General features: G+C 38.6%; 2 protein-coding genes across 7 annotated transcripts in view; both read left to right on the plus strand.

Annotated features, from left to right (window-relative positions):
- Window positions 1–3536: 3536 nt before the first annotated feature.
- Window positions 3537–9475, plus strand: LOC134637440 (T-box transcription factor TBX3-like). Its single transcript, XM_063487860.1, has 7 exons — window positions 3537–4180; window positions 4484–4751; window positions 4908–5054; window positions 5199–5275; window positions 5353–5513; window positions 5927–6471; window positions 7344–9475. Exons 1-7 carry the CDS (start codon window positions 3855–3857, stop codon window positions 7656–7658), a joined length of 1839 nt encoding a protein of 612 aa, XP_063343930.1. The 5' UTR covers window positions 3537–3854; the 3' UTR covers window positions 7659–9475.
- Window positions 9476–11732: 2257 nt separating this feature from the next.
- Window positions 11733–14373, plus strand: part of LOC134636982 (acetyl-CoA carboxylase) — a 32751-nt gene continuing 30110 nt past the window's right edge. For 3 of the 6 annotated variants that reach the window (XM_063487276.1, XM_063487271.1, XM_063487274.2), the window contains exons 1-2: window positions 12117–12401; window positions 13106–13364. In XM_063487276.1, the coding sequence (XP_063343346.1) occupies window positions 12320–12401; window positions 13106–13364 (341 nt within the window). In that variant the 5' untranslated portion in view covers window positions 12117–12319. Of the gene's footprint in view, window positions 11915–12098; window positions 12402–13105; window positions 13365–14373 lie in introns of those variants that run through there. The other 3 variants (XM_063487273.1, XR_010095044.1, XM_063487272.1) reach the window with 3 other exon arrangements.

A 14373-nucleotide genomic window follows, 5' to 3' on the forward strand; every position in this document is an offset into this window, starting at 1 on the left:
CTCATCAGTAGTCAATCAATAGTCTGAAACACACCATCAGTGAGAAAGATATCCAGATAGAAAAACATGCAATGGAAGGCTATCAGTAATGGATTTGGCCTCCCAAGAGACTGGACCTCAGCATTATTGAAGTAGTATGGTATCATCTTGACAGAGAACAGAACAAAAGGCAGGCAACATCCAAAATACAGCTCTGCATGCCCTTTAAGAAGCCTTAAGAACTATCTTCAAAGACTACTTAAAGAAATGATTAGAAGAATAAAGGCCATCATAACAAATATGAACTTTCAAACTCATTAGAATTGTACAAACTCTGATCGATACAATGTATTTCCATGTTTGTTTGCACATGTTTCAATTAATTCTAGCATCTATTTCACATTTTCCTAGCAAAATATAAGCTTCACTGTAGAAGATTTTAAAGGCAATTCAATTCCAGACTAAAACAAAGTGGACAGTTTAGTGTAATATAAAACTAGTGATGTCTTTGATGTAACACCAAAGTGAGAAAGCCAAATCATAAATGCTATAACTGAAATTCTCAAGATTAAAAATAGTCCACTGTAGTAGTAATTTGCTAGTTAGGCTGAAAGTCTCTCTGAAAGCCGCCTAAATGAATTTGTAGGAAAGCAGATCTTCCTGCTAATCAAGTCTAAATAAACAAAATGGTGTGACAGTGCCTCAACAGGGAGTCAATTCTGCTAGGAATTCTAACATAAAAAGTCTTCCTGCCATGCCACTCATTTAATTTGTGTAGAAAGTAAAATTAATTCTTAATTCTATTGAATGAACAAGCTTTTTTTATAGTGCCCATTAGAAATTTCGCAGCTACTGCCACTTTGATGTAGAAGTTCGTGAGACTAAAATAGTTGTCTGTTAGCATATGTCTGTTAGGCTTTGATTAAATTTGGGGGCAAAACATTTATAGCCCCTACAGCAAAAACAATAACTTGGCCTCTCTTTATACCTGTTTGTGTCTCTAGTTTAAGATCATTGGATTAAGTTGGAATCTCAGATGCTCAAAGTCTGTGCTTGAAGCACCCCTGTAAATGGGTTAATGTAACCTAAAATTAATTACTGCGGCATTAGGTTTACAAAGTGTCTATGTCAGAAGTAAGTGGGTATATTCACAAGTCATTCACATTATACGTCACACAAATCCTATGTTATATAAACCATATCAATAACCAGTGGGACTTGATTTCTATTTTCAGCCTGATTAAGATAGATTTTGGTATGACAGTAGATTTTGGGAAGAGCCTTCATCCCACATAAAAAGAGGAATCATCAGTTTTTCTGGGCTTAACAATACATAAGGCTCGCAAACTAGGAGATAGTTGAGAACTGCATCAAGTTTCTAGTAACCAAAATTGAGCCACACAGCGAGAAGGTCCTGGATTTGAATACACCATCTGGCATTTCTTGTGGAGTTTGCATGTTCTCTCCGCTACTTTGCATAGTTTCTCTCTGGGTACTCTGCCTTCCACCAACAGTCCAAAGACATGCAGTTTGTAGAGCTACGTTAATTGGTGATTCTAAATTGCCCATAGGTGTGAATGTGAGTGTGAATGGTTGTCTTTCTCTCTGTTTTAGACCTACGACAGACTGGCGTCATACCCGTTGTGTATTCTGGATGGATCTCAGAAAATGCTGTATTCAACTAAAAGACACTGTCAACACTTAGTTTTTCCTCTTCTCAGAGTGGATTGTAAAATCCTCTGTGGTGGCCTTTGTTTTTTAATTGCTGAGAAATCCAGCACAAACCTGTATCTTACAGAACAGTTTGTTGATTTTATCATTATTGTCTCATTATCATTATTCTTTTCTGTTCTAGTCTCTTTTCTGTACACTTTTCTGCAAATTAAAAGAAAAAACAGATCTAGGTACAATCCAAGAATCTCTTTCCACACCAATAAGTCATTTGACAGGACTGAAAGGCCTTGCATCTCTCCCTCTTACTCCACTCATCACAGCTGGCCTGAAGTGTCCTGAATCATGGTGGGTCATGGCTCCAGGCCCACTGTGCAGCCTAAAACATTTGAATTTACTTGTTTGTGATTGCATAGAGGTAGCTTCACTGATACATAACATCTCTATGGAAAATGTTCTGCTTTATTTAAGCCACCTTGAGGATTCTATTATTGGGACAGTTGGTTACATCCTTTGGTGAAATTCCAGTTTACGAGATTAATTACTCTAAGTCTGAGGCAACGCCCTCGACCTAATGTATCCCGGACTTCAACCTGCTCTGATCCTTTTAGCTAGTCCCTGTCACTTTTTACTTCCCCAGGTATACAAATTACCCTCTCCTTCTTTGACCTGCACAAAGCTAATTTCATGCTGCTAAACCACAAGATTAGGAAAGACCTAGCTTACTGGACAGAGTTGGTGCTGTCTGTCTTGAAGAGTGAACCTCTTTAAGATGAACATGCCTCTGTGGTTTTGTACCCCTCTGAAATAATTTTAACTGAAAGCAAATATCTTCTTTCTTCATTAATATGCAGATTGTCATTACCATTGATCAACAACCACTGATCAAAGACCATTGATCACTGGTCAAAAACTACTGATCAGAGACCACTGATCAATGGCCATGAGTAACATTCACAGATAGTTGGGTAATGACTGCAATCACAGCATTGCAAGATGGAGCAAGATGTACCCTTAGGCCCCCTCCTTGATTTAGAGATGGTCTTTCCCTTTTCACATAAATGACCTCCTTGAATCCCCGCTCAAAGCATTCCTCCCTGTCCAGGATGTGTGCATCCTCATCACTGAAATAGTGTCCACTGGCTTGTAGGTGTGACTAGACTGCTGATTCAATAAATTCAATAAAGTAAAACACACCAGACAGTACTTAAACCTGTGTTTTAAAGCTGAGGGCTTTATTCTACAACTTTTGAACATCACGTTTGGAATCTGTTTCTCTCTTTGTGTGTGTGTGTGTGTGTGTGTGTGTGTGTGTGTGTGTGTGTGTGTGTGTGTGTGTGTGTGTGTGTGTGTGGAGGGGGGGTGTTGTTTTCAAATTTCAGTTTGACGCAAGACGCAAAATTGTTTGTTTATATGCCATATGCTTAAAAGCTCTTGGTAAAAGAATGTTTCATTCACGTTCATCTCTGGTGGGGCTCTGGCAAAACTTTCAGTGAATCATGCCTCTCTAAACTCTTTTATGGTTAAGATTTCAAGTTGTTGCCATTTACAATCTTGTGTGTCATCCATCATTTGTGAGTGAATCACTTCCACTTTCGAGCTTTCCTGTCTCGTAACTAGTTTATTCAAGAAGGTAAAGTGACTACAGACATCCTGAACTGCGTAAATGATGTATTCATTTGATTTCTGTTATCAGTAACACGCGCTAATTTGTAATTTTCAATTTTTTTTGACATATCATAGAATATTTGAACATTTTTACATTATTATTATTGTTATTATCATTATGCGTGTTTGGTAATTGGTAAGCTACGTGTAACGAAGCCCTGTCGAAAATATTTGGCTCGTTAGTGTACCTTGTGCAAGGGAAAACAGACGTGTGACAGCGCAAACACAGTCTCTTTCCCTCCCTCTGTTCTCATCCTCGGTACCAGTTGTTTTCAACAAGCTTGTGCAGTCACAGCGTGCACAGCTGCTCTCTCCCCGTTTGCGATTTACAAGCGGATTCCTACCTCTGTCTCAGTATTTTAAGAGTGGGAAATTTTGCATTCCCTCGTAAGACCAATCATGCCACACAATTCATAAACTTTTAAAATCGGAGTTGCTGTTTGGATGTACGCCATGCGCCTGCAACCTGCGCGGGCTGGCTTGGACTTTTCTGATCGGATGCTGTGCTGAGAAATGCAGTTGGCGCCGTTGTTCCCATGGCTTATTATCCTTTCCAAATTCGCGGACCCGGTGCCTTGTCCTTATCAGCCTTCCTTTCCAGCGCACAGCCTTCTTTTCCCGCCGCGCCGACTTTTCCGGACGTCGGGTCCTTCTCCAAGTCTCTGTCAGAGCAGGCACCCCCTGACGCGGGGCTGCACGCAGGTCTGGGGTGCCAAAATGAGGCCGTTCAGCAACGTTCCTTGAAGAGACTTGAGCCAGAAGAATGGTTGGACGAGGACCCGAAAGTTACGCTGGAATCAAAGAACTTGTGGAGTGAATTTCACAAAATAGGAACTGAAATGGTTATCACAAAATCAGGAAGGCAAGTGCAATGCGCATTTAAGTAGTCTACTGAGAATTTTGTGTAGTGTCTTTGTCGTTTCAAATGTAGCTTTTTTGTAAATAGCCTGTAAAAGCGCGCATAAATGCTACGTTCACGCTTTAATGGGGAAAAACAGCGAATAATCTAGTTTTGCTGATGATCGGAAGTTTAAAAAATGTCACAAGGGGGGACCTCCATAGACAAATAGAAGCTCTATGAGAAAAAAGAGAGGGAAAAACAAAAATAACACTGTTAATTATTACATATACAACAATTTCTTTTTTTTTCTTCATTAACTATCAGGAGGATGTTTCCCCCTTTCAAAGTGCAAGTAGAAGGGCTGAATGAAACAGCCAAGTACATCTTGCTGATGGACATTGTCGCTGTCGACGACTGTCGCTACAAGTTTCACAACTCCCGCTGGATGGTGGCTGGAAAAGCTGACCCAGAGATGCCAAAGCGCATGTACATCCACCCGGACAGTCCGTCTAAAGGAGAACAATGGATGAGCAAGCCTGTTGCCTTTCATAAACTCAAACTCACCAATAACATGTCCGATAAACATGGGTTTGTAAGTAACACTCACTGAAAAGTTGCTTTTGTTCCTCATTACGCATGGTTATGCTAGGGACTGGGTGCACTGCTTTAAAGCTTTTATTATGGTTGCAGTTGTTGTAATTAATTACCCAAATACCAGTAATTCCAACTCTATTTTTCTAATTTGCAGACAATTTTGAATTCCATGCACAAGTACCAACCCAGATTTCATATTGTGAAGGCGAATGACATAATGAAGCTTCCTTATAGCACCTTCCGGACTTATGTTTTCCCAGAGACAGAGTTCATCGCTGTCACTGCTTATCAAAATGAAAAGGTAACATCATCCTTTAGCCACTCATACACAAATGACAAATATCCACATGGATTATACAGTGTGTACTACTGTTGTGCCTGTTTGTCACTGCACAATGAACTGTGGATTGATTAATCTGCAGACCTTTCCTTCTTTTCCATCAAGATTACACAACTAAAAATTGACAACAATCCCTTTGCCAAAGGATTCAGAGATACAGGAAATGGGAGACGTGAAAAGAGGTATACATTTTGAAAGCAGAATACATCTTTAGGCCATATGTGCATGGTCTCATGAAATCTCGATTTGTGATCCCCAGAAATAAACAGTTAAACATTTCTTCACTGAATGGGAACCAAAGCAAAGCAGACCAGGACTTTGCTGATTCTGATGATTCCTATGAGCAGCCCAGTACCAGTGAGCCTTTTTATTCCCCACAACTAATGAGCAGCCCTCTGATGTCCACATCAACTTGTCAAGGTGGGTTCATTTAGAGTTCATTATGTTATTAGGCAGCCACTGTTGACCTGTGTTCATGAAGTGATAATCTAACTTAAAATCTACTGCATAGTCACTACACCGAAACAGCTTGCATATATTTTTCTTTTGTTTTTAGTATGTGTTTCCTTTTAAAGTAAACATGACATATTCTCAAGCCAATAATTGTTGTTTGTAGTTTTGGGATCTGCTTTTGTTTTTACTTTAAAAAAAATATTTATTTGATGCAAAATTAACAAAGCATTTTAAACTGTGTTTTAAAAGCACATGGGTTAATAATATGATGGCTCATTCAATTTGACTGCAAAGTATTCCATGACACAGTGTCTGAAGTGTTTTCTTCAGGGTTCAAAATGTTTGTTCTCTTTCAGAAGTGTTTGTTTTTTTCCTCACAGACGAGACCAACGTTGTCAGTGATTCAGACGTTGATCCACTAGATGACTGCAACGCTGAAGGCAGCTGCTCCAGGAGAGAACACACATTGGGTTTAAGTCTGAGAAGCGAAGAGATACTGTGGAACAAGTGTTATCTCAGAAAGAACAATCAGGATGCAACAAAAGCAAGAACATCAAGCAGCGCTTCACGTGATAGACATTCTATAGGTACGGGTTTAGAAGAGCAAATGAGTGAAATCAAAGATGGGGTCGTGCCTATGATGTTACAGTCATGGAGCGCATCATCCTTCAGTGCTGGTCAGCAACCCACTTTGGATTTCTCAAGTGCACACAGCCAATTCTCTAGTAGGCTTGGGACACCTTTGTCATTTCAATCTGGACAGCTATCAATGAAGCCAGAGTTTTTTTCCAATATGGGTATGGAGAATACGTTTCCCACTTCATCTGGTATAAATGGATTAAGAAATGGAAGCCTGTTTTCTGAAAGCATCACCTCTTCAGCTCCGTTCAAACGTCAACTGTCACAGCAAATGCTGGCATCTCAGGTACGCTTCCCCAGTATTAAGTTATTGAATATATTTTCATCCATTCATTTAAGAGGCATTGTAAGTGCTGTATACAGCAGTAACAGTTACTTAACTTCAATAGCATCTTTAAAGTCTTTGAGTACTAACAAAGGACTTCACACTGGGCAGCTGCAGAATTTTCACAGTTAAAGAAACTCTCAGCGAGTAAAGCTGAAATAAGTTATATGTTTTGTGCCAATATGTTTCATAGCAAGCTCTGTTTGTAATTTGGAGAACATACTTTTAGATCTTACTTTATGTTTTGTCCTACTGTTTGTGCAATCCTACAAGTCTTCATGTTATAATTTTAAAAAAAAAAGCTGAGGAACCAAAGGTTCTTTGTAAACCGATTTTCCACTAAAAAACAGAAAAACCTTTGATCACTACTTGGTGTATTATGTGTTGAAACAAAATATAAAAGCATTAAATGAATATATACAATATGAAAAGCAATGAATGTCTAGTTTTTCATTAAACAACTACTAAATAAAGTAAAACAATTGTTGGAATGTATTACTTGAGTAGTGGTACTTCATTATAAGCCTTTGTGAATTCTGTATGAATGGCTTAGAGATCTTTATAGTGTGCAGGTCATTTTCAGTGTAAAGTAAAGCATAGGTGTCAATCCTCTTGTTGTTTAATGGGACTGGATTGATTACCCTTACTGACTTCCTTTCCTAATGCCTTGGATTTCCTCCATAATATGAGTTAAAGACAAAGCAAATCACATCTACATGAAATTGATGTATTCCGTTGCTGGTTAGTAATGTTTAATTTTACAGAGCTGTTTATATAAAGGAAGATGACAAGATCTGTACTACAAATCTTAACAACTCTACTTTTTAATGCAGGGGATTTCACCATCACCCTATGGAGGACTTTTCTCATATCCATACCGCTACATGGCAGCACCAGGTTCAGTCACACCAGGCCTTTCATTCTGCACTGCAACCTCGTCGCACTCCAGAAACCAGCATTACAGCAACTCTCGGCCATGGGTGCGATTCAGCCCTTATCAGATTCCCACATCGATCACCTCAAGCCAAAATCTGCTAACATCCAGACTGCCTGGTAGATCATATTTACAGTCTGAGCGAGAATCAACTCTGGTGTTTGACAATAACAGCTATCTAGTCATAAGACCTAATAAACCAAATCCTCCATAATAGACTATTCTACAAGTGAAGTCACATATGACAATCATTTAAAATGTTTTGGCAGAAAGTCTATATTTTTGCTTCTCTTTAAATTGATCATATTATCATAAACTTAATAAAGACAGACTTGGTGGCCAGTATATTATACTAGCCTTGGATATGCATGTTTAATTTAATAATTAAAATAAATATTGTACTAGATTCTACTAAAAGCTACTCAATGGAATTCCCAGAACATGTGCTATGCAAAAGTCGGTGCCCGGGGTGGAATTCTTTAGAGGATGATATGATGTAATGTGCTTTAAACATAAATAAAAACACTATTTTTACTGCTTTATTCTATGTAAATGTGTAAATAGTTTTTCTCTTGCATTTTTTTTTCACAAGAAAGTGACTAAATGAAGCCTTTTTTCAGAATGTTTTATATTTTAACAATTAAATATGCCAATGATAAATGAGAAAAGTGTTAGTTACAGTGACTATTTGACATGTTTCACACTTTCACATTCTGATATACCAAAAATGTGCAGTGAGCTTGAAAAAACTCAGGACTTTTTGTTTATCTTCTTTTAAACCAGCACTTAAGAAATCTCCAGGAGATGTGATGTTGTGTATGAAATTATGCAAGTATATTGTGTGTTGTGTGTGTGTTTTCACAATTTACATAAAGATGTTGTTCTAATCTGTAATATTTGACTGAATTATTTAACGTTAATTTTGCTTATTCTGTTTGTTTGTTTGTTTGTTTTTGGGCGGGGTCATCTTTTGGTGAGTTGTTGAGCATTGCAACCCTACATTTCGTAAAAATAAACCAACAACAAACAAGCAAACAAAAAAAAAAAAAAACTTTTGGATGTGGTGCTGTCTATTACTGTTCTTAAATGCCAGGATATTTAATATTGATTTAAGAAGGGATTTTTCCCTTATTTTTTTCTCTAATGGTGATCAGTTTTATTTATGTAGTTACTTTATTTTTTAAAAAAGCTTTACATTTTATTTCTGTACTTCTGTTTTCTATTTCAGAAAAGGTCAGCCTATGTGGCTGCTCCTTATGACCCATTCTTCTTTGTACTGATTTCTAGGCAACTGTGGCCTTGGTTGCCCTTTAGACCTTATAGAACATTTTTGTCATCTTCTAATTTAAGTCACAGTCAAATGCATTAGAAGAAAAGGGGAGCTCTTGAACTTATGGTCTTAATTCTAAACAAATTCTTGTGGCAACACATCTTGGCACTTTTGCTCCCCTCATCCAACACCCACACCCTTCCAGGAACAAACACTGGCAAGACAAGAGACAGATTTTAAATTGGACCGTTAGCTGCAGTGCCCTCATTTTACTGCCTGCATATTTTACATCTGTCCGCACACAGCATTACAATAGTCATAAAGCATTTGCAAATTTATAATGGATAAAGGATAAAGGTCTATGGCATATGTTAGCTCAACCATGTGAAAAAAAAATTAGCTGGACAGTGACACTATTTGTAAAGTGACAGTGGTTCACATAAAGTTGAACCACTGTCACTTGGTGACAGTAAAGTTGGCGTTTAATGACAGGGACAAATTTGAAGACACTAAATCATACTGGGAGAGTGTAAAAAAGGTCATATCAGTGTAGGACACACCTATTTGCATGTATACAAACAAATGTTGATAGCTGACTGTGTATTCAAACAAGATGATTCACACTGTTTTTACTCTGAGGTTTGCTGGGGCACACTGACAAATGGCAAAATAAATGTTGTCACTAGTTGTCTTGAGACTTAAAAAAGGAATACTTAAGTCTTCTTAATACATTTGTGTGTTAGTGAATGTTTAGAGCTTCTTTTTCTTCTGCAAACCTAAGTTATTAAAGCATAGAAAGAAAAAAGAAAGGTTTTTTTTAAATCCTAAATCTCTTTTGTGATTGCGATAGTGTCAATATTTAGTCCTGTCACTTGCATGTTTAGTATTACACTAATTAATTCTACTAATACTTAAAAGAATAATTTTGGTTATGTTAAAATAGACCAACAGTGCACTGAAATATCAAGTTTCTGGAGGCATATGCTAACCTACTCTGAACACTGGGAGGGAAGCATCTATTTCACACTTCACAGTGTGCAGAATATTAGCTAAAAGACTTAACTTACAAATACTTCAGTTTTTCAACATCACTGTGTCAAGAGAAGGCAATGCAGGCTCTGTGATTGGATTTTTAAATCAATCCTTATCATCACTATGAGCTAAGATAAAAATGTTAACACAGATGGCTTAAATAGATGAGATCCCCTTGATGCAGTCATTCACTTAACATGGAAACAATTTAAAAGCTTTTGTTAATGTAAATTAAGCTTTTGGCATGTATCTTTATGTTAAAGTCAAGAAACAGAAAGGCAAACGTTGCTTCTGCTGAAATCCCATAAATTCAGAACCACTTTGAGTGGTGAATGGTGGCTGCACATTAAGGCCTCTGAAGCCACCTAGTGGATCTAAGGTGCAACAATAATATATTTACACTTTTGATGTAAACTGGTAATCGAGGTTATTTCACTAAGGTTAACTGTCATAGTTTATCACAGGTATCCTGTTTTATTTTAACAACTGGGTTAAAGTGGTGTAGACTCTAACTAAAAGATGTACATTTAATGAACCAAATCTTGTTTTGAATGAGCTGGTATTTAATTCAACACTGGTATATTCTAATTTGATTTCATTCTCTTTCAGTCTTTTAGGGCTTAGTTTTAGGACTCTTAACCTGACGACCTGCATTTACACTTTCATATCATCAGAAACCTCAGCAAGCTGTTACTGTCTACACATGAATAGACAAGGTTTAAGCGTTTTTACGTGGTTATCCATCTGTCCTACACGAGTACGGTAAAAATAAATAAATAAAAAAAATCAATGTTTAATTCGTCACATTAAGTATGAACATTACTTTGAATAATTGTCTTTGTAAAACAGTTTCACACAGAGAATATTTGAATTCAAGTCTCTTTATTTAAATACGATCAATCCTAATTGCTTCTCATTTGTGATTAGAAGTGGGATTTCGCCGGAACCAGTTTGAATGCAGACAGGCCAGTTTCTCAGCTTTCAAACGACACAGCTAACGTGAGCCAAACGGGATATGAAATAAGTCTTCCGTTGACTACATCGTCTGCAGTCTATACACTCCACTTGCCTGCACTGAAGTGATTAATAAACATCTTTAATATACTGCACATTGGACGCATTTTTTTCTTAATTTTTGACATTCCCAGTTTGCATACGTAGTCCTCAAACTACCCGTCGTGAAAGAAGTGTACAACAGACTTGTTAAATGTAGTCTGATCTTAGCGGGCTCACAGCATGCTTCAGCTGCACGCAGTCTACTCAACACGACGAAGACCTGCAACCGTGAAACTGTGTGCTCATCACAGATTCCGCACACCGAATGCTCAGTTCTGCTACATATATGTAGCTGTGTACATTGACAGCACATGCTCAAGCACCACCTCTTCCGGGTGTCTCCCGGCCCTCTACTGCCTTAAACACGCCCACACAGATTAACTGCAATTTGATTGGAGCTTTGCGAGCGAAATCAGCATAGATCTAGCTAAACTAGACAGAAAGGATTCCGCGCTAACGTGTAGTTTACTGATATTTGATTACTAAGACCTTATTATATTGACTGGATAGAAGAAAAAACAAAAGCAAAAAAAAAACATTATTTCTTTTCTTTTTTTTCTGCTTTTGGAATGTTCATATATATTTTTAATCATAAGAATTCAGCAGATATATTATCGACCTTGGATGGATGTTACAAAAACACTAGCGTTTCGTTTGATTTCAGCTGGTGTAGCAGCTGTGGTTATCTTGACTCCACCGTTTTCTTTCTTTTTTTAATTTACAGTTAATTACAAGTTGTACATAACGTCTAACATACAATATCTTTTCTGTTTTTTACGTCATTCCCTTATAAGCGGAATAATAGATAGACAGCCTGAACACCTAATGCTGAAGTCGTTAATATACCGGCTTGGGTGTGATGTCTTTACTATCTAAACTAGTTCTATAGCGGAAGCTGCTGTCAGAGGTCAATGCCCAGGAGTAACCTGCCTGCGCATCATCACATCACCCCACTCTCTGCTGTTTAAGCATCTGATGGTGATGTGTGACCTCATCATGATGTGACGTTTTCATCATCACTCGAAAGAGAGATGTCTGGCAGATACAATTAATTTATCGATCTTTTTAATTCAACTTTTTTTTCAGGATTACGTGTCGGTTTATCTCCACCGGTGAGTCGCTAGCATACCTGCAAGTGTTTATCTCTTATTACTTCGCGTCTGCACCCAGGTTTTCACCCACACTGCAGTACAGTACACCGGTAGCCAGTACAGTACAGTCCGTACTATTGTATTAGTGCCGTTACTGTGGAATTATAATTGTATTAGCGCCTGCCGGTAAGCTAGCGTTATTAGCACCTGCGCCTCAGCTTATCTGGGGTTGCTGGGTAAAGAAGCTAGCCTTCACCGGACAGGTAACCTTAACTAGTCGACTCAGCCTTAATTCTTGTTTTTTCCCCCTATTTTTCTTTTTCTAGAAGGCGGTTCCAGAGCTAAAGTTATGTCATTAAATAATGTTCATTGCGGAAAACAGAAATATGGGTCTATTAACAAGCTAAACACAGCTATCATTTCGTGATGTTCTCCTGGCTCACTTTTACAGCGTGCCTGTTTGCGGTGCTCGGCTTGTTTTTCTGGTCCCGCAAGCGCCTGCCGAGAGGTAAGGTGTGCCTTACCCGAGAGTCTACTCTTTCCATTTGCTCTGACAGGTGGGTTTTTTTAACAGTTGTAGCAACTGGACAGGTAGGGCGACAGCAACATGGCAGTTAAGTAACGTCTTATCGTTTCCGCACGTGGCTGTTAATTAACGTTGTTTCGAGCCTTCATGGTAAATTAACAAGGGGGAGAAGAAAGGGAATGTCAGTATTACTGTAGCAGATGCTAGGGTTTTGAGGAAAAACAGGAGTTTTAATCAAGCAATTGTCTTAATTGTTTTGCTTTTGTCCACTCTTTTAAATAGCAGGTGCAAAGTGTACACAGGACAACTGATGATTACAGTGCAACTCTGGCAAATAGCAAATTTGATTATATGGCTGTCTGCCTAAATAATGCTTCATTGGTTCTGTCTATATGATTGCTGGTGACAATATAGCACTCATTACATTCAGGTGTTATTGTTTAATATTTTGTTATTAATATTTTATTCTAAGCAACTGTTTTGGCAGATCATAAAGTGGCATTTTTTTTCCAGAGTGTGCACAAAAATGATGCAATATCAATTGCACTATCAAGAAACTTAAGTTCATGTAACCCACTTTTGCAATAATGACAAACAGCCTTGTGTTCCAGCCAAAGCAATCTGTGTCACACTGTACTCTGTGGCTCCTTTATAACTGCTGCAACCACTGCTCCGCTTCTTGTCAGTGTTTGGAGCCTGCTCCTGTCGCCCGACCATGGCACAACAGGACGGTGCTGCCAAGAAGATTCCGGCTGTTGCGGAATTGCACTCTCACTTCATTGTGGGATCTGTGTCAGAGGAGAACTCAGAGGATGAAAACCAAGGAAAGGTGGACATGCAGCTGGACGAGAAGGAGACTCGCTCCTTGTCTCCATCTTCCGGGAGTTCGGACAGCACCTATGAAATGGGCTTCGACCACATCGATGGTCCATTGCACAATTTAAGGTTAGCCTCTAAACCTTCTTTGTCTGTCTGGCTTCTAAATGGTAATGCAAGAGAAATATAAATTTTATTCAATCATTTGTAAATGTCCTTCTAATAGCTATATATAGCAAATGAGTGATAGGGATAGGGATCCTGCAACTTTCTGTGCTGTCTTTGTGAAATTAGCCAACATCTGTAGCCTAAAATAACACGCAGCATGCTCTGCTCAGATTATGTAGTTTTCCTTGGCTTCATAACCCTTTGAGCAACTTGTGAAAAATGCGGTTTCTCTAGTTGCACTCTACCTAAAGGTTCCTCTGTGCCCTCACTGTGTGAGATTGTCCTGGAGAGCAGTCATCTTGATTGCAGAATGTTTTTTTGGAAAAATGGTCAAATGATTTTTTACAGACAGAAATTCCCAAACAACTTTTGAAAGGGGGGGGGGTTCCTACTGGGCTCCCTGATCTCCTGTGTTTTGTTATTTAAAGTTTTCGTTTTAAATAGAAGTTAAAAAAAATCTTAAAAAAACAGTGCGTGTGTGTTTTTATGTGTATTTGACCTCTAAGTATAATTACTTGCAAAAACACTTGGGACATTAATTATTATCATTTCTTGCATGCTGACTTTCTTTGTGCCATAATCAGCAAGTTTACTTTTATTTGTGGCTGGTTTTGATGTGATCAGTTTCAATGAGGGTAAACCGAAAGACACTGGGAGACACTACCATTGTCAGAACTGGAAATACTGGATGAACGGGGGTTATGCCCCCCCCCCCACCACACACACACACACACACACACAAAATCTCTTCCACATCTGGACAGAGTTGTTCCACGTCAAGATCTTTACAGTGATGCAACCATCCAGTGTCATGCCATATAGAAGCCAGCCAGCTAAACGGGCCCAGGCTCTGCCACACCCTGTCACGTTCCTCCACCCATAGTACCCAACTGTCCCAACTCTTCCTCTTTGGGTGGAGCTTTGATTTACAGGGCTCTGCAGTTTCTGTTGGAAGCACTTGCCCCAACAT

This window comes from Pelmatolapia mariae, linkage group LG10_11 (genome assembly GCF_036321145.2).
Source record: "Pelmatolapia mariae isolate MD_Pm_ZW linkage group LG10_11, Pm_UMD_F_2, whole genome shotgun sequence".
Taxonomy (NCBI): Eukaryota; Metazoa; Chordata; class Actinopteri; order Cichliformes; family Cichlidae; genus Pelmatolapia; species Pelmatolapia mariae.